At 40.7% G+C, this 21,530-nt stretch overlaps 1 protein-coding gene across 1 annotated transcript in view; it reads right to left on the bottom strand.

Moving 5' to 3' along the window:
* scap (SREBF chaperone) overlaps positions 1 to 21,530 on the bottom strand; it is a 150,957-nt gene that overhangs the window by 112,614 nt on the left and 16,813 nt on the right. The window contains exon 2 of the mRNA XM_043687917.2: positions 6,602 to 6,810. Coding sequence (XP_043543852.1) covers positions 6,602 to 6,732 — 131 coding nt within the window. The 5' untranslated portion in view covers positions 6,733 to 6,810. The remainder of the gene's footprint in view (positions 1 to 6,601; positions 6,811 to 21,530) is intronic.

Below are 21,530 nucleotides of genomic sequence, written 5' to 3'. Positions count from 1 at the left end.
TAAAAGTAAAAAGCTACTTTGTTTGAAAGTTCTCTCTTCAAAGATGTTTCTTTATTTTTACGTGTTTTTTTTTAAAAAAAACCAAATATTTAAACTTGATTCAGAGATTTTGTGGCTACTGTGCATGTTCCCGCATGTCAGCAGACAGAACCTTAAAAAGTGCCTGTTCAGTGGATGCTAACAAATCTCATGGCATTGATCAGTATTACGAAGGGCAGACCAAGGCATACTGTTAGTATCACTGGGCTAGTAATCTGGAGATCCAGGATAGTGGTCTAAGGACATGGGTCAAAATTCACCATTGCCAGCTGCTGCAATTTAAATTCAATGAATTAATTAATCTAGAATACAAAGCTAATCTCAATAACTATAACAACTTTCATTGAATGCTTGAAAAAAATAATCTAGCTCACTAATACCCTTTCTTTCCCAAGAGAAATCAGCCATTCCGTCTAGCTACATGTGGCCCGAAACCCACAGCAATGTGGTTGACCCTCCTAAATTCTACCTTTCTGATAGGTGCTTGTCTCCCTTTCAATATAAAAGTTAAAATCCCCCATTAAAACTACTCTGCCTTTGTCACACTTGCCTAATTTCTGCATTTATACAATCCAGCACTCAGCTGTTACCAGGAGCTCTCTACACAACACCTATTAAAGTTTTAGCTCGTTACAATTACTCAGTTCCACCCATAAAGTTTTCACTGGATGTTTTTTTCTCCTTAAAGTGATTTGTTTCTGATCAGTAGGCTACTCCACCCCCTCTGCCATTTTCCATGTCCATCCTCTAAACCTTATAACCTGGTACATTTAGTTTCCAGTTCCGACCATACTGAGCTATGTCTCAGTAATGACGACCATATCATAATCACCATCTTGAATTTGTGCCTGCAGCTCATTTAATTTATTCCTTACACTCCATGGATTTAAATATAAAACTCCTATTTGGGCTATACACTCTGACCTGCGCCTTAGCACTTTATTCATACTGTGCTACTGGGGGGGGGAGGGGGGGAACTGACCAGATTGAGGCCTACAAAATGAAGGGTATAGACAAGGTGGATAGAGATCCTTCACCCTTTTTCCCAATGTGAGGGATTCAATAACAAAAAGTAACGCATTCAAGGTGAGAGGTGAAAAATTTAAAGGGGTATACATGCGGTAAGTATTTTACACAGAGAATGGTGGTGCCTGGAAGGTGTTGCCAGCAGAGGTAATCGAGGCAGTCACAGTAGATTCACTTCAGGTGAGCCTGAACAGATGCATGAGTAGGTGGGGAACAGAGGGATACAAATGCTGAGGAATTGGGGAATAGGTTTAGACAATGTGATTTGGATCGGCTCAGGTGCCGAGGGCCAAAGGGCCTGTTCCGGGGCTGTCAATCTTCTTTGTCTTTTCTTTCTTGATAACCACAAAACTGCTGCTGACCACAAAACTGCTGTTGACTATCAAAAAAATCAAAGATCAGAATGGTGCTGGAAAAGCACAACAGATCAGGCAGCTTCTGAGCAGCAGGAAAATCAATGTTTCAGACAAATCAGGAATGAGGCTGGGAGCCTCGGCGGTGGACAGATAAATGGGAGGGAGTGGGGCTCGGGGAGAAGATAGCTGAGAGTGCAATAGGTGGATGGAGGTGGGGGTGAAGGTGATAGGTCAGAATGGAGGATAGAGCAGATAGGTGAGAAGGAAAATTGACAGAAAGGACAGGTCACGAGGATGGTGCTGAACTGGAAGGTTGGAACTGGGGTAAGGAGGGGGGAGAGGAAGTGAGGAAACTGGTGAAGTTCATATTGATGCCATGGGGTTGAAGGGTCCAGAGGCAGAAGTTGAGGTGTTCTTTCTCCAGGTGTTGGGTGGTAAGGAGGCCCAGGACCTTCTTACCCTCAGCAGATTGGGAGGGCGAGTTAAAATGTTTGGCCACGGGGCGGTGGGGTTGATTGGTGCGAGTGTCCTGGACATGTTCTCTGAAGCACTCTGCGATTAGGCACCCAGTCCCCCCAGTGTAGACGAGGGCGCCCAGTCTCCCCAGTGTTGAGGATTCACTAATGTTCTCGAGGAAAAAAAAGTTACCATTCTTCCTTACTCTGCCCTACATGTGACTCCAAACCCACAGCTGGTCAACAACTAGTTACACACAGTGTAACCACAACGGTTGACTCTTAACTACCCTTTGCACAATTAGGGATGGGCAACACATACTGACCTAGTCAACGATGCCAAATCCTGTGGAAAAAAAAAAGTCCCATTGATCTTCAATACTTTTCAAAGTCTAACATTTGTAGTTTATTAACTACTTTGTTAGCCTCCATACATACATTACCTTACATTTTTCTGGGTTGAATTCCATATGCCACAGATGTGCCCAGATGACCTGTCCATATATTCTTCTGTAGTTTATGGCTATCCTTCTTACTATTTACCAACCTATCAACTTTCCTATCATCTGCAAATTTCTTGATTGTACCACCTACAATTAAGTTCAAATTCTAAATATATAAACTGCTCGGGTCTCAGCACAGTGTTCTGCAAAATCCACAAGGAACAGGCTTCCAGTCAGTGAAATATCTCTTTACTATCACCCTCTATTTGGTGCCCCTCAGCCTATTTTGGATCCATGTGTAACTTTGTCTTGGATTCCAAGGGCTCGTACTTTTGTTAACAGTCTACTTTATCAAAAGTCTTATTACTGTCCACTACACATTAAATGAACTACCCTCCTCAACATTCCTGGTTATGTTCTCATAAAAATCCATTCAAATTTGTGAAAGATGAACTACCCCTAACAACTCCCTGATTATCCCTGATGGATTTTTAAATCACCAAATGCAGATAGAATTCTAAGGGAAAGAATGTTTCTCATCACCAAAGATTAGGCTGCCCTGGTGTGGCTGGTCAGTAATTTCCTAATCCATACCTCCCTTCTTTAATAATGGGATAACATTAGCAATCATCTTCTCTGCTGGTACCTCAACTGTAGCCAGAGAGACTTTGAAAAGTTACTACTCGGTAACTTCGCCCTTGCGAACCCAATCAACTGGACGTATGGCTAGGCACTCTGAATTGTCCAACCTATTGTGTACATCTCTAAGAATTACATGAATCGCTCTACATCAGTTGACAGAAATATCTTGAATCAACCACACCGCCCTGTGGCCCAACATTTCAACTCCCCCTCCCACTCTGCCGAGGACATGGAGGTCCGGGGCCTCCTTCACCGCCGCTCCCTCACCACCGGGCACCTGGAGGAAGAATGCCTCATTTTCCACCTTGGAACACTTCAACCCCAGGACATCAATGTGGACTTCAACAGTTTCCTCATTTCCCCTTCCCCCACCTCACCCCAGTTCCAAACTTCCAGCTCAGCACTGTCCCCATGACTTGTCCTACCTGCCTATCTTCTTTTCCACCTATCCACTCCACCCTCCCCCCGACCAATCACCTTCATTCCCTCACCCACTCACCTATTGTACTCTATGCTACTTTCTCCCCACCCTCCTCTCACTTATCTCTCCACCCTTCAGGCTCTCTGCCTGTATTCCTGATGAAGGGCTTTTGCCCGAAACGTCGATTTTACTGCTCCTCGGATGCTGCCTGAACTGCTGTGCTCTTCCAGCGCTACTAATCCAGAAATATCTTGAAGAATGGCATGTGTCACTACTTCATCTCCCACGACAAAGCACTACAAATTCAAAACTCTCTGCTTACCAAAGAAAATGCTGGTAAAATCTGTGTCTTAGTAGCTTAACACAAGGTTTCATAATGTTTTAAGACTATCTGTAAATCACAGTGGTTACATAAGCAAGCAAACAGAAATTCTCATGTTTTAGGCTATGATCAAGCATTTTTCTCAAAATGTAATATCATTGAAAACTGATTGCATTTAATGCAACTTCCTTCAAAAGATTTCATGTCAAGCTCTTACAGGTTCAAACAAGAACTGTGTTGGGCCTTCTAAATATAACTTCTACTGCCGTGCTAAATCATTTAAGTATTTATCGTTACAAAACATGTCAGTTTTGCAAATAAACATTACTAAAAACAGGACTTTCAGAAATTGCTGAATCACTGCTTTTAGCAGTAAATTTTCTTGATCTGATTTAATATATTTTTCATTTCAAGAACAAAGAACTTCCTCCTAAATAAAACATCAGCAGTGAAACATTTGATGATTAGTCACATTCTTCCGTTTGAAGAACTGTGCTTTGCACCATGGTGGTCAACCCTAAACATCACCTATTGTGACTTCCAAACCACACTTTGGTATGGCAACCTCTATTGCTTTTGCTACAGAGGAAGATAGTGGTTGGTAAAAGTCCATAACTCACTGGTCTTTGTTGGGTCCTCTTCTCAGCTAGCCCTTCTAATTCTCTTCCAAACAATCAGCCACTCAAGATCATAGTCGTCAGCAACTGTCTCTCAGTTTTTAGTGTCAATGTCTCTCCAATGACCTCCCAATTCCAATACTCAATGCACTAACGAACAATGGCAAGAATTCCAACCACCTTCTTCACTATCCTATCTACCTGTGACTCTACTTTCAAGGAGCTGTGAACCTGCAGTCCAAGGTCTCTTTGTTCAGCAACACTCCCTAGGACCTTACCATTAAGTGTCTAAGTCCTGCTAAGATGTGCTTTTCCAAAATGCAGCAGCTCACATTTATCTAAATTAAACTCCATCTGCCATTCCTCAGCCCATCTGATCAAGATCCTGTTGTAATGAGGTAACCTTCTTCACTACACCTCCAATTCTGGTGTCAGCTGCAGACTTACTAACTATACCTCCTATGCTCACATCCAAATCATTTATTTAAATGATGAAAAGTAGTGGACCGAGCTCCGATCCTTGTGGCATCACTGGTCACAGGCCTCCAAACTGAAAAACAAACCTTCACCACCACCCTCTGTCTTCTACCATCAAGCCAGTTCTGTAACCCTATATCCCTTAGCACTCCCTGTATTCTATGAGATCTAACCTTGCTAACCAGTCTCCCATAGGGAGCCTTGCCAAACGCCTTACTAAAGTCCATATAGATCATGCCACTGCTCTGCCCTCATCAATCCTCTTTGTTAGTTCTTCAAAAAGCTCAATCAAGTTTGTGAGACATGATTTCCCAAGCACAAAGCCATGTTGACTATCCCTAATCAGTCCATGCCTTTCCAAATACATGTACATTCTGTCCCTCAGGATTCCCTCCAACTCACCATTGATGTCAGGCCAGGGAACTATAGACTATGAGCTTGTCCTTACCACCTTTATTAAATAATGGTACCACGTTAGCCAACCTCCAGTCTTCTGGCACCTCACCTGTGACTATCGATGATACAAATATCTCAGCAAGGGGACCAGCAATCACTTCCCTAGCTTCATACAGAGTTCTAGGGTACACCTGTTCAGGTCCTGGGGATTTATCCACTTTTATACATTTTAAGACATCCAGCACTTCCTGCTCAGTAATATGGATATTTTTCAATATGTCAACATCTATTTCCCCACATTCTATATCTTCCATGTCCTTCTCCACAATAAATACTGATGCAAAATACTCGTTCAGGATCTCCTGCGCCTCCACAGGCTGCCTTGCTGATCTCTGAGGGGCCCTATTCTCTCCCTAGTTAACCTTTTGTCCTTAATGTGTTTGTAAAAATCCTTTGGATTCTTCTTAACCCTATTTGTTAAAATCTATGTCCCCTTTTTGCCCTACTGATTTCCCTTTTCAGTAAACTCCTACTGTTTTATACTTTTCTAAGGATTTCCTTGATCTCTCCTATCTATATCTGACATATGCTTCCTTCTTTTTCTTAACCAAACCCTCAAGTTCTCAAGTCATCCAACATCCCCTACACCTACCAGCCTTTCCTTTCACTCTAACAGGAATATATTGTCTCTGGACTCTCCTTATCTCATTTCTGAAGTTTTCTCATTACCCAGCTGTCCCTTTATCTGCGAACATCTGCACCCAATCAGTTTTTGGAAGTTCTTGCCTAATACCATCAAAACTACCTTTCCTCCAATTTAGAACTTCAACTTTTAGATCTGGTCTATCCTTTTCCATCACTATTTTAAAACTAATAGAATTATGGTCGCTGGCTCCAAAGTGCTCCCACACTGACACCTCAGTCAGCTGCCCTGCCTTATTTCCCAAGAATAGGTCATGTTTTGCACCTTCTCTAGTCGGTACGTCCACCTACTGAATCAGAAAATTTTCTTGTACACTCTTAAATTCCTCTCCATCTAAACGCTTAACACTATGGCAGTCCCAGTCTATGCTTGCAAAGTTAAAATCCCCTACCATACCATTCTATTATTCTTACAGATAACTGAAATCTCCTTACAAATTTCCTTCTCAATTTCCCACTGACTATTAGGGGGTCTGTGATATAATCCCAATAAAGTGGTCATCCCTTTCTTATTTCTCAGTTCCACCCAAATAACATGCTTGGATGTATTTCCAGGAATATCCTCCCTCAGTACAGCTGTAATGCTATCCCTTATCAAAAACACCACTCCCCCTCCTCTCTTGCCTCCCTTTCTATCATTCCTATAGCATTTGTATCCTGGAACATTAAGCTATCAGTCCTCTACTGATACAACTTGCTACTTACCAACACGTTAAAATGCACACTGCAGTAAAAATAATAATGGGAATGGGGTAAGATGCACATAAGAGCCCATGTTTGTAGAATGCCTGTGATATCTTTTCACGTAGCCTTTCAGTGAGGGTCATAGTTGCCATTTTTGTCACATGACTGCCATTACATAATGAGTTTTAGTCACACAGTGTAGCAGGGTGGCCTTGGTAACATCAGGAGATCTGCAAGATAAAAGAAGTCAATATTTGCATTAGTCCTGAATGAAACATGCAACATTTTTAGTGTCTGTATTAGTTTGAATTGACTCTCAAACTTGCATCACATATTATTACACGTACACTTATTACGTATATCATCTTTCACTGGATTGCATTTTTTCAATACATCAATGAAGTTTTCACTGTTGCACTGAGAACAACATAATTTCAACCATTGTTTTCGCAGTGATTTCGTTTTGCAACACTGGAGATCTTTGCTAAATACACATTACTGGATATGTGCCACCCTAATTTTCCAAAGATAAGAAAATGGTGAAAAAAAGACAAATGTGATTTTAACAGCATAGAGCAAAATGAACATTTCAGTTATAAATCAAGCATTCAAAACAACTAAATAATAGAGAAAAAAAGACACACAATTTGATAGAACCTTAGGATATTTCAGACTGCTTCATAGTCAATAATGCACTTTGAAATTAAAGTTACAGTAATATGGGGAAAACACACCAGTCAAACAGTTCGGAGATTAATAACCAGTTATCCTTTTAATTATGTTGATTGAGGGTTAAATATTTGTCAGGATACCATGAGAACTGGAACGAAGAGGCCTGAGTTAAAGACTTCCTAGCTCCAGACATGTGTCATAAAAATCGATGATACAGCTAGCTTAGATAATATCTAACATGAGAATTTCCTTGCAGCTTTGATTAGTGTCATGTGATGGTTTGCATTCATACAAATGGCAGATAGTGACTTGACTCAGCCACAAGACAGTACTTCTAACAGCGTAACAATCCCTCTACTAAAATATTAGCTGAGATGATGCACTTTTGGTTCTAGATCAGGCTTGAATCCACAAGTATCTGGCTTAAAGTTTGACACAGTTAAACAAAAACACTCTAAAAACACAGGAAAAAAATTAATTAATATATTGAGATCTATTTGAGACTTAAGAATTAACAGGTAGGGAAAGAAGTTAGTTTTAAGAGTTTTGTGAAACAAGCGGTTCAGCTGAGCATGACTCAGATCAGGTAAGAACTTGCAGTTAACAATGGGGTGCTGGAGGCAAGGGTTCATTATGTAGAGCCATTTCACAATATTGGAAGCATTCCGTATTTAAGATCAGTTAACAAGGTGAAAAGTATTCAAAATATGAAGCCAGTTAAGGTTAAGAACATTCATTATGTAACAGCAGATGGCTTAATCTTTACTGTTGATGCTCGCTGATTGTAACCGTCACCCAATCAATATGTATGGTGCCTTATCTGCATGCTCCTCCCACCAAAATGACTACATAATTCATTAAGAAACTGCTGTTCAAGAGAGAAGCCATTGAACTCCTGCCCCTGTGCACATGGGTGATTGTTCTCCCTCTCTCCAGGGCCCGGAATAAAGATGAAGGAGGTAAAATTATACTGTGTCCCTGAGCGTTTTGCTTCGACTGGCAGGGGGGGAGAAACGGGACAACAATACCGACATTCTCACAGGCTCAATTTTCACCCACAATTCCCCAGGCCACTAGGGTCCCAGATTAAACAATGATTCAGAACAATATTGATAATTTTTTATATACATTAATGACTATGAAGATATAGATAAAATTTGCTTTCCAGTTATTAAATGAAAAGAATGCACAACAGATCACAAACATCTGAAAGAGATCAGACAACATTTCAAAAAGATCGTTCATCAGAACAAAGACTGACACAACATTAGCTTCATGAAGAATTGCAGAATTTCAGCGAAGGAGGCAGCCATTTGGCCAATCAAGTCTGCAATGGTGTTTTCAAAAGGACAATTCCCCCACTTTTTCAAAATTCTTGTAATTCGTTTCTCAGTCAAATTGTTGTCCAATTTCCCTTTAATAGATCATAACTGAAAATGTATTGCCCATCATTCGGATAATGTGCAAATACCAATCATGTGTTGCTTAGGAGAGATTTTTGTTTGGCAGAAAAGCCATCTGGTGTCACGTACTAGATTAGAGTTTTGTCACTGTATATATTCCATATTATTATACTTCAAGAAAATTCTAATAGCTCTCTCTTTGGGCATACCTTCAGGCATCTCCACTTTGCTAACTGGTGGAGAACAACAGGCAGAGTTAGGGCCTCAACCACTTACAATCAATATTAGTGACTTCGATGGAAGGAATTAAAGGACTGTAGCCAAATTTGCTGATGAAGGTAGGAAAGCAAATTGTGAGGAAGGTACAGAGAATGTGCAAAGGAATATAGATAGGTTAAGGGAATCAGTAAAGCAGCTGAAAGAATACAATGGGAAAATGCAGGGTGTCCAAATAGAAAAACAGCACATTATTTAAATTGAAGAAACCTCCAGAATGCTGCAGTAGAGGGGGACTTAGGTGCCCCGATACACAAATCCCAAAAATTAGATTGCAGGTACAGCAGCAAGAAAAACTTTGCAGTGGAAAGGAGGGCTGGTGATAGTAGTTGTTTTTTTTTAGCAAAGAGGGATCAAAAGTGATGTGCATTTTTACAAAAAGGTGGAAATGATTTAAGATTTTAAAAGGGAGAAGACAGTTCAGAGAACCATTAACAATATCAACTAATATAACAGCCAGGAATGAAAGTTAAGTCATCAACAGTTCAGTGAAACACGAGTCGGAGGTGGATCTTGTGGACATGGTAAGAATAGATGGCAGGAGAGAAAAATATATATATTCAGAACCAGAGCAAGGGGCACTTGCAAGCATCCAAATCTGGCATTTCGGACCTCCCTGATTTTAACTGTTCTACCAGTTGTGGCTATGTTCTCAAGTGCCGAGGCTCCAAGCTCTGCAATCTGCATCCTGAACCTTTCTCCATTCTAAGCTTCAAAAGAAGTCCAATGATGTTCAATCATCAAGAAAGCATTCATTTATCAGAGGTATACCCTTCAATTATTAGATCACAACTTCAGCCCAACACTTAATATCAGCAGTTTTTAAACAGTGCATCAGAACAAATAGCTTCACATACTTACTAAAAATACTATGCTGTGATAAAGTATCACTTATTTTAGCATGTGAGCATATGAGTCTTAGTAAACAGAGAACTCATAAGAGGGGAGAGTTCGGATAAAGCAAATAGGGATTATCTGTCTGAGCTGGTCTATTAGTAGACTATTGATTTCCTCTGTTGTGTTCTCCTGTTATTGGACAAGCGCGCAGCGCAGTGATAAGTTATTTGCCGTCAAGCTGGGTCACCTCATTTTTGATTTTGAATCAATTATTAATTTGTAGATATAACTGCAAGTATTACATATGAAGTTACTATTGGGAGGGGTGGGTGACATACATCATGCTTCCTTGTGCCTGCAGGAACCTGTCTGTGTTATCGTCAAATACAGAAATTACTTGATGGCAGATTTCTCCATTTGGAAAAGACTTTTTGTTCCCACCCACCCATGCACTGGAGTCCAAAATACAAGCTCTGAGATTGACTTTCAGAACATATGTGCATTTACATTTAGGACTCTCCACTGCACAGGGTCCAATGCTCAATTGGTCACAGAATACTGTGTACCGTATACGGGAATTCTTGGACTACAGCGGTACAAAAAGGCAGCTCACCACCACACTCTCAAGGGCAGAAGGGATGGATCATAAATGCTGGTCCAACCAGCAATGCCCACGTCTCATGAATGAATAAAAAAAATCCTCCATGAAAATTACATGATAGACCCAGTGAAGCTGAATTTGCAAAGTGTTTGGTGACATGCCACTTGATACTGCAGACTGATAAGCAGAGAAAATTGAATAGTTCTAATCACTTTGTGTAACACCAATAGGAGTGACCATGCTTCACGGCCAAAGAAATGTTATGTGGGAACCACTGCCTGGTAGGCTTTGATCTTGATTTTGGGATAAACTACATGCAATTTTCAAAGTTGTCTCTGGAGACTCATTGTAGATTTTACTTTTGCATTGCAATTAGTAATTTCAGAGGATATTTCAAAGGTATGCAGAACTTCTGAGCTCAGTGGTTAACTATGAAGCGTAAAATGGTGATCAAAAGGTGAATGAAAATCATGGATGGCTGTATTTTGTCTTATGCAAAAGTTGTTTGGGTATGGGGTGACCTGCCAGAAAAAGTAGTGACAGAATCCATAAAATATCATAAAGTGGATCAGTAACTGCATTAAAAAATACAATATTCTGAAAGGCTTGACAGTATAGACTCAAAAGCTGTTTCCCCTCACTAAGAAATCTGAAACAATGGGGCACAACTTTATGATAAAGAAACCAATCATTTCAAACAGAGATGAAGAAAATTTTTTTCACTCAAAGGATTAACTTTTAGAATTCTTCAACCCAGGGGCTGTGGTTGCTCGATTGTTGAATACATTTAAAATTTAAACAGATAGATTTTTTCGTAAAGTAGTATCCGAGGGATATGGGGAGCATGGTGGAAAATAAAACCAAAACCCAAGTTCAGTCATGACTATACCGAACGGTGGAGCAAGCAGAAGCCATATACTTTTCTTTTTGCTCTTACTTTATATGTTTTCATATTCAAAAATTTCAAAAGAAAAGAATGAAACGATTGGCAGTGTCAGAAAGCCACAGGTCAAATGATTTCCCTCGATGCTGTAACATTATATTGTCATTATTCTAGTTAAGCTTCACTAGAATGGATTCAAGAATGAAGGTGTTAATTACAAGAAATGCTTGAATTCTTTTCTTCACTGGAATAGTGTAGGTTAAATGGGAATCTGGAAGAGGTTGAAAAAACTGAATTGTTTTCCGGAAGTCACACGTGAAAATACATAGCAAACGGGCACTAACTCAAGTACAGAACAACCTTGGTTATCCATACGTCAATTATCTGAATTGCGGATTATCCAGACAAAATCTCAAGGTCCCATAAAAACGTTATCCGAACAAAATACTCCCTGCTTGTCTCATTTGGATAATCAAGGTTGTTTTGTATATCATTGAAATAACAATGTGAGAAGATAGAAAAATTTTAATACTGATTTATTTTAAAGGCAAAATGCTTTAATATATGTTGGCACTGAAGCAAAGACCATAATGTAATTCAACTTACAAAGTAAACTTTATACAATATCTTTAGTATTAACAAAATCCAAAGAAACCTCAAGGGGTATAAGTGAAGAATGGACAGGGAGTCAAAGACGAAGGTTAACAATATAAATAAGGTTTGACTGTTGTGTTGTAGATAGCAAATAATAACCTCAAGATTAGTGTTAATGTCTTCAGAAATGTCTCAAGAACGTCACAAAAGAAAATGAAAAATGAAAATATTTAATGTTTGCATGTCACAACAGCATACACCAGGACAAGCTTTTCTCTGTACTGAAAACATTGTGCAATAATTTTGGAATTACCTTCTTGAAACACACCTATTAAGCCACGGAAACGTATGCCTTTCAACAACTGCAATTTTAATATGAATAGAGCAGATTAGATCATTGCTCTCAATAATACATCAAGCTTCCTTCAAGAAATATTTTCACAATGATGGCCAAAACATTTCTCTATAAATACAACAGGGATTAAGTATGCTGAAAAAGCCAGTGATTCAGAAGAGAATCACTATGAAGTTGGACGAGGGAAATCCAGTAGATGTAGTGTACCTGGACTTTCAGAAAGCTTTTGATAAAGTCCCACACAGGAGGTTAGTGAGTAAAATTAGGGTGCATGGTATTGGGGGCAAAGTACTAGATTGGATTGAAAATTGGTTGGCTAATAGAAAACAAAGGGTAGTGATAAACGGCTCCATTTCGGAATGGCAGGCAGTGACCAGTGGGGTACCGCAGGGATCCGTGCTGGGACCACAGCTTTTTACAATATATGTTAATGATATAGAAGATGGTATCAGCAATAACATTAGCAAATTTGCTAATGATACAAAGCTGGGTGGCAGGGTGAAAAGTGATGAGGATGTTAGGAGATTACAGGGTGACCTGGACAAGTTAGGGGAGTGGGCAGATGCATGGCAGATGCAGTTTAATGTGGATAAATGTATGGTTATCCACTTTGGTAGCAAGAACAGGAAGGCAGACTACTACCTCAATGGAATCAATTTATGTAAAGGGGCAGTACAGAGAGATCTGGGTGTTCTTGTACACCAGTCAATGAAGGAGAAAGTGAGGTCTGCAGATGCTGGAGATCAGAGCTGAAAATGTGTTGCTGGAAAAGCGCAGCAGGTCAGGCAGCATCCAGGGAACAGGAGAATCTACGTTTCGGGCATAAGCCCTTCTTCAGGAAGGGCTTATGCCCGAAACGTCGATTCTCCTGTTCCCTGGATGCTGCCTGACCTGCTGCGCTTTTCCAGCAACACACTTTCAGCACCATCAATGAAGGCAAGCATGCAGGTACAGCAGGTAGTGAAGAAGGCTAATAGCATGCTGGCCTTCATAACAAGAGGAATTGAGTATAGAAGCAAAGAGGTGCTTCTGCAGCTGTACAGGGCCCTGGTGAGATCACACCTGGAGTACTGTGTGCAGTTCTGGTCTCCAAATTTGAGAAAAGACATTCTGGCTATTGAGGGAGTGCAGCGTAGGTTCACGAGGTCAATTCCTGGAATGGCAGGATTACCTTACACTGAAAGACTGAAGCGACTGGGCTTGTATACCCTTGAGTTTCGAAGATTGTGAGGGGATCTGATTGAGACGTATAAGATTATGAAAGGATTGGACACTCTGGCAGTAGGAAACATATTTCCACTGATGGGTGAGTGCCGAACCAGAGGACACAGCTTAAAAATACGGGGTAGACCATTTAGGACAGAGCTCAGGAGAAACTTCTTCATCCAGAGAGTGGTGGCTGTGTGGAATGCTCTGCCACAGGGGGCAGTGGAGGCCCACACTCTGGATTCATTTAAGAAGGAGTTGGATAGAGCTCTCAAAGATAGTGGAATCAAGGGTTATAGAGATAAGGCAGGAACAGAATACTGATTAGGAATGATCAGCCATGATTATATTGAATGGCGGTGCAGGCTCGAAGGGCTGAATGGCCTACTCCTGCACCTATCGTCTATTGTTGCACAAACAAATGGAGGGAAAACAGGAATAGTTGAAATAATACTGAGATTAAGTAACAAGTCACAATAAAATTATAGCATCATACAGAAGGAAGCTATTCAGTCTATCGTGCCTGTGTTATTTGTTTGTGAGACCTATCCAATTAGTCTCTCTCCCATTCTTCACAAGAAGATTTCCAAGGCCCAAGATAATTTGCTGAGGGATGCTTGGGACAGAGGAACAATAAATGAAATACGAGGCCTTTCAGCCATAGTCTGTACACCAAGGGGCTGGAAACTTTAGAACCATTCAGACAGTGTGCCTTACAAAGAATGCATATTGTAAATCAAAGAGAATTGAAAATGTCTTGAGGCATCTTGGAGTAAAACAGGAAGTTTATAACTGATGCACTTTGTAATTGTAATTGTCAAATCGATCACATCAAGTAGAACATGTTATGTGGGGACAAGTTGAGTGTTCTTGCAAATATTTTAATATCCAGGTTTAAATATTTCATAATGCAGTTCTACCAATTTTAAAAATCTGTTTTTGAAATAAATCTATGCCTTAGTTAATAAAATAAATATATCACATGCATTTTTAATCAGCATATTTACCTGTCCTGCCCCTGCAGAATATCTGAGGACCTACCGTCCAAAGTCTCTCTGTTCCTCTCCACTCTGTTCAATCATTTACTGTGCAGTTTCTTGTTCTGTTTTGCCTCGCTAAATCTGTTACCTTAGACTGCTCCAGGTGGAATCTTTTTGTCACATTTTTGCCCATGTAACCAGCCCAGCACTGTACAGTCCAACCACCACTTTGCTTCCCGTCACTAAGCCAGGTTTGGATCAATTTTACCACATTCTCCTGATTCTCAAGGGCTTTTATTCTCTGATTGGTTTATTATATGAATCTTCTAAATAATCTTTAAAAAGTTAAATTAATTTGAGAGTGCAATTCTTTTAAGATTAGCCCAGGTGTGACTGCCAAATATACTGTATTATCACATTGTAATCAGCTTCAACACTGAAAATACCTCAAAACAGGAGCAGCTCTTAAAATCACAATTTTTTCTTGTTCTTCATCTTGGATTAAAAGCAAAGGAACTATAGACTGGTGAGCCTGACATCGGTGGTGGGCAAGTTGTTGGAGTGTTTACATGTATTTAGAAAGACAAGAACTGATCAGGGATACTCAACGTGGGTGTGCACATGGGAAATCATGTCTCACTAACGACTGAGTTTTTTTCAAGAAGTAACAAAGAGCATTCAAGAGGGTAGAGCAGTTGATGTGATCTATGTGGACTTCAGCAAGGCATTTGACAAGGTTCCTCATGGTAGACTTGTTAGCAAGCTAGATCACATGGGAGAGGGAGAACTTGCTATCTGGATACAAAACTGGCTTGAAGGTGGAAGGCAAAGGGTGGTAGTGGATGGTTGCTTTTCAGACGAGAGGCCTATCACCAGCAGTGTGCCACAATGATCGGTGCTGGGTCCACTACTTTTCATTATTTATATAAATAATTTGGATGTGAACATAGGAGGTATAGTTTGTAAGTTTGCAGATGACACCAAAATTGGAGGTGCAGTGGACAGCGAAGGAGGCTACCTCAGAGTGCAATGGGAACTTGATTAGATGGGCCACTGGGCTGAGGAGCTGCAGATAGAGTTTAATTTAGATAAATGTGAGGTGCTGCATTTTGGAAAGGCAAATCGGGGAGGACTTATACACTTAATGGTAAAGTCCTGGGGAGTGTTGTTAAACAAAAGGAGCTTGGAGTTCAAGTTCATAGTTACTTGAAAGTGGAGTCATAGGTAGATAAGACAGTAAAGGCAGCATTTGGAATTCTTGCCTTTATTGGTCAGTGCATTGAGTATTGGAATTGGGAGGTCATTTTGCAGCTGTACAGGACATTGGTTAGGCCACTATTGGAATACTGCATTCAGTTCTGGTCTCCCTGCTATTGGAAGGATGTTGTGAAACTTGAAAGGTTCCAGAAAAGATTTACAAGATGTTGCCAGGGTTGCAGGATCTGAGTTATGGGCTGAAACTGAATAGACAGAGGTTATTTTCCTTGGAGTATCAGTGGCTGAGGGGTGACCTTATTGAGGTTTATAAAATCATGAGGGCCATGAACAGGATAAATAGATAAGGTCTTTTCCCTGGGGTGGGTGAGTCCAAAACTAGAGGGCAAAGGTTTAAGGTGTAAAGGAAACTAAAGGGCATTTTTTTAATGCATTGGGTGGTGCGTGTATGGAATGAGCTGCCAGGGGAAGTGGTGGAGGCTGCTACAATTACCTATCTCAATGTCTTTTAAATGTTGTATGTGAATAGGAACAATTTAGAGGGATATGGGCCAAATGCTGCAAGTGGGATTAGATTTATTTAGGATATCTGGTCAACATGGACAAGTTGACTCAAGGGTCTGTTTCCATGCTGCATATCTCTGAGATAGTGAGGACTGCAGATGCTGGAGATCAGAGTCGAGAGTATGGGGCTGGAAAAACAATCAGCCAGCATCCGTGGAGCATATGTCTATGACACTATGAATGATTCTTTGTTAACATTTCGGATATACATTCTTCCTAATGTTCAGAATAATTCATTATTTTGGAAGTGCTTTATAATTGTGACAAGAGGTTATAGAAGCAAAAGTTTTCTTTATTCAACAGGAGAGAGAGATTGTGGACTGAAGTGAATAGCATTGTTGTGTCTAAGGTGAGGCTAGATAAGCACATGCAGGAGGAAGCAACAGACAGTTATATTGATTGAATCAGATGAAGAAGGATGGCAGAAACTCAAGCAGAGCATTAATTGGCATTGACTGGTTAATACCAAGGCTGTGTTGTATGAACAATGTAATTGCTTTAATAAATGATCTACATGCAAAATATCAATTGATCAACCATAAATACCAAGAACGGATTTACATTTCAGTATGTCAATTCAATAGTGTCCATTATTTTGTGAAAGAACAATACTGTTCTTTACTGCATCAAACTTTCAGTGGAAGGGAGGGAGAGGGAGGGACTGAGAAGGGAGTCAAGGGATGGGAAGGGAGGTTATTTGAAATTGGAGAACTCAATATTGAGCACTCTGGGCTGTAGGCTGCACAGGCGGGAGATGAGGTATTGCGTTCCTCTAATTGCAGTTTGATTTGTTGCGGCAATGGAGACGGCAAAAGATGGTCATGTCGGAAAGCAAGTGGGAAGGGGAATTAAAATGGGTGGTGATTGGGAGGTCCAGTTGGTCCCGCGGGCCCAGCTGAGATGCCTGGCAAACCATCCCCTAAGTGTATGTTTGGTGTCTCTGATGTAGAGAATACCACATTGGATGCACCTGATGCAGAAAACTAGCTTGAAAGAGAGGTAGGTGTACCTGTGTTTCATCTAAAAGGACTGTTTGGGGCTCTGGATGGAGGTGAGGGTGGTGGCGTATGGCAGATTTTGCATCTTTTCTGTTTGCAGGTGAAGGTACCTCTGAGTTCAGGCTTGGTGAGGAGAAGTGCCTGAACCAAGGGGGAAGAGGATGGAGTCGAGATAGGATGAGATGGATTCAGTGCGGCAGGAGCATGTCGAGACGATGGGTTAGCCGGGGTAGTTGGGTTGTGGATCTTGGGGAGCAGGTAGAATCAGGGACTTCGGGGCTGGGAGTCTCATTTTGGACGCATTGGAGGGGAGAACTCTCACTTTTTTATGGCCTGTAGTTACTGATTTACATGATCTATTTGGCTTTATTTCAATGACAATTGTCATTTCAAATAATGCTAAAATACTTGCATCTGACAGCATTTGCGAAAGAAGAAACAGAGATAGTGTGCATAATTTTACACAACCACATTGATCTGTATAATGGGGCATTTCATCAAAAATCAAATGTTAGCAATGTATCAGGTTTTGAACAATTGAAAGGGACAATGCTGGAAAAAGAACGAACCTGAAGATCTTTGAAATAAATGGAGGCAGGACATGAGATGACCATAGGTTTCATAATATTGGTATTGAGAAAATAAAGACGAAAAATGTATCTAGACGTCTTAAAAATCATGACCAGTTTGGAGAAAAGATAATGAGAAATTCCTCCCAAAGGCAGAATTGAGAACCACAGGACACCAATTAAAGGAGATTAGCAAAAGAACCAAAAGCAGCATAAGGAAATACATTTTTTAATGCAACAATTAAAATTTGGAATATACTGCCCGAGAATGAGGCGGACAGAGATACATTTGTGGTTTTCAAAAGGGAATTAGATAATTATCTGAATAGATAAATTTGCAAACCACAGGGAGAAGGGAGGGGATGAGGTGAATTTAGTTACAACAACACACTGGGCAGAATGGCTACATTCAGAATTGTAACACTTCTATACTTCTAGAGGCGGTGTGAATATAGCACTGAATAAAAAGGGAAATCAAAAGAAAGTGTAATGAAACAAAAATGGAACAAAATAAACAAAATGGGGACATTTTCATCATTGTTTCCACATTGTAATGTAACTGGACTAGGAATCTAAACTCCAAGTTAATATTCTGAAGATATAAGGGTTTGAAGTTTGAATTCAATAAAAATCTGGAATTTTAAAAATGACCATGATATAACAATTAGGAGAAAGTGAGGACTGCAGATGCTGGAGATCAGAGTTGAGAGGGTAGTGCTGGAAAAGCACAGTCAGTCAGGCAACATGAGGAGCAGGAGAATCAACGTTTTGGGCAATAAGCCGTTCATCAAAAAACAAAACCCATCTGGTTTCGTACTGCCCTTCGAAGGAGGAAATCCTTCCCAAGGCTAGCTACATGGAATTCCATCCCCAAACTTGACTCAAAATTGCCCTCAAATGGCCTAGCAAGCCATTCAAAACCAGAGCAATTAAGGACAGACAATAAATACTGGCATAGCCAGTTGTCCAAATCCCATGAATTAAAAAAAAACTGATGAACTTGGATGTTACAAACTGCCAAAGTGACATCTGAGATGCTGTGCTTTGAGAATGCTTCATTAGGACAAAGCCCAACAAAGAATTAAAATGATTGCTAATGGAAACTGGGATCATGTCATTGGATTGAACAGTGGTTCTCTTCAAAGCAGTCAGTCTGATTCCAATCTCCCATATATTGGAGACCACACCGTGAATAAGGAATATAGTTGGGTGTAGTACGAATAGATCACTGATTCACCAGGAAAAAACGGTGCTTAGGCCTTGGACGGCGAAAAACAGTCCATGAAAAAGGTGAGATATTGCATCTCTACACTTGATTGAAAAATATTGTAGGAAAAGGCAAGTGTTGGAGGTGACTCAGGAGTAGTCTAGGATGTTGGAAATGCAATGGTCTCTCTCGAAGGCTTAAAGAGGAGGAAATGGGAATATGTATTTGATGGTGATATCGTGCTGGACTTGGTAGAAGGAGAAGTTAGGGAGATAGAAAGGATGGATGAGATCAGAAGTGTGTGAAGTGAAATCACATGGAAGAGGTTAAATTCTTGGAGAAAACAGGAATCAGCAGTACGGAATGATACATCATCTGAAAAGATATAATGGAGACAGAGAAACTTAAGAGGATGGAACAGATTCTATAAAGGAAGCAGTGTATGACAAAAATGGACTGTAAGAGGTGCAAATAATGCTCAGGAAAAAAAAGGTAGAAATTGGAAGCAAAATTAATTGAACTATCCAGTTAGGTTGAGAGCATAGGCACCAGACATATTGATATTCTAGGAAAACAGATAGGACTGGAGTATGCCTAGAATGAAGAAAGCTCTACGAAAACATTGATATCCTTAGGAGCCACACACATGCTTACACATCTTTTGTTGGAGTAAAGGAATAACTTTGAAGATAATGTGAAATCAAGTTAAGTCTGACAGAAAAGGGTGGAACAGTGTGGTGCTGGAAAAGCACAGCTAATCAGGCAGCATCCAAGGAGCAGGAGTATTGACGTTTCGAGAATAATGAGCAACCCCTCATTCCAGATGAAGAGCTTATGCCCGAAACGTTGATTCTCCTGTTCCTCAGATGCTGCCCGACTGGCTGTGCTTTTCCAGCACCACACTCTTAAGACTCTTATCTTCAGAAGCTGCAGTGCTCACATTCTCCCAGAAAAAAGTGTGGATGATGAGAACTGGCTGGGCCTTTGTTCAACAAAGAAGTGGATAGCTCAGTGGAGGAACTGTAGATGTCCACAGTGAAACTGAGGCAAAGAAACTGGAAAAAGACTTATTGATGCAGATGGTAGAGACAGGACAAAAGGAGATGGATACAAATCTGAAGAAATCAGTTCAGTGGGACAGGAACAGGCAATGAAAGAGAAACATCTTGTTTGACATTGCTTTTCCCCATTCATGTATTGCTGGTTAGACCAGAATTTCCTGCCAATCCTTAATTGTCCTGGATCTGAGTGACTTCCTAAGGTTATTTCAGATGGCAGTTAAGAGTTGTGGGTCTTAAGTCTCATGTAAGCCAAACCAGGTAAGGAAGACAGATTTCCTTCCCTAAAGGACATTAGATTACTTACACACAGTGTGGAAACAGGCCCTTCAGCCCAACAAGTTCACAATGATCCGCCAAAGCGCAACTTACCCAGACCCATTCCCCTACATTTACCCCGTCACCTAACACTACGGGCAATTTAGTATGGCCAATTCACCTAACCTGCACATTTTTGGATTGTGGGAGGAAACCGGAGCACCCGGAGGAAACCCATGCAACACAGGGAGAATGTGCAAACTCCACACAAAGTCGCCTGAGGCGGGAATTGAACCCGGGTCTCTGGCGCTGTGAGGCAGCAGTGCTAACCACTCTGCCACCGTGCCACAGTGAGCAGATGACTTCTTATGACAATCAACGGGGGTCACATGGTCCCCATTAGGCTAGCTTTAATTCAAATTTCACCATCTGCCATGAACCTGTGTTCTTAGTTTGAGATATTAGATTAGTAATCCAGTGACATTACAAAATGAAGGTTGTTGTATAATAGTAGTTTGTAATGGTTACTCAGTTCCATCCACTGATTAAAAAGATTATGGCAACCCTTGGCCGCAATTGGATCCTCAATCCTGCATGAACAGTTCCTGAGACTTGCTGACCAACTAGCATCTAGCAGCTCTTCAGTACCAGCAAAACAACTCGCCAGTATTGTTGCAGGTCACAAGAGAAAACACTGATAAGTGGGGCAGGGACAGAAATTAATGAAATGTTGCCAAATGCCACCAGCATTTGCAAAGATCTATCCCATCCTAGCAATGCTTTTCTACAACCTCTACCATCGGGGATTTAATTCAATTCAATTCAAATCAGTGTCTCCAAAACATTAGCCTATTCTGAATTACCAGTCAAGTGACATTACTATTGCCTCCCTTTAACATATTAAATTAACATAGCTCATAGAATCCCAAAAAGTGTGCAAGCAGGTCTTTCAGTTGTCAAGTCCAAATTAACCTCCTGAAGAGCGTCCCACCTAGACCCACCCCATCCCTGTAACACTATTTTCCACAGCGAATCTAACTACCTGGCACATTCCTGAACACTGTGGACAATTTAGCATGGCCTATCCACCTAACCTGCACATCTCTGGACTGTGGAGGGAAAGCTGAGCACCTGGTGAAAACCCACGGAGATACGGAGAATATGCAAACTCTCACAGATAGTCGCTTGAGGGTGCAATCCTTAACACTTTCACGAACTGATTAACAGGGAATGGGAAGCCTGCAAACCACAATTTGTAAGGTCATGGCCACATG

This window comes from Chiloscyllium plagiosum, unplaced genomic scaffold, assembly GCF_037043375.1.
Source record: "Chiloscyllium plagiosum isolate Xiang-an unplaced genomic scaffold, Cpla_swu_hap1 HiC_scaffold_4, whole genome shotgun sequence".
In the NCBI taxonomy this organism is placed as follows: Eukaryota; Metazoa; Chordata; class Chondrichthyes; order Orectolobiformes; family Hemiscylliidae; genus Chiloscyllium; species Chiloscyllium plagiosum.
The sequence above is the reverse complement of the archived record's forward strand: the minus strand, read 5'-3'. Positions and strand labels throughout refer to the sequence as shown.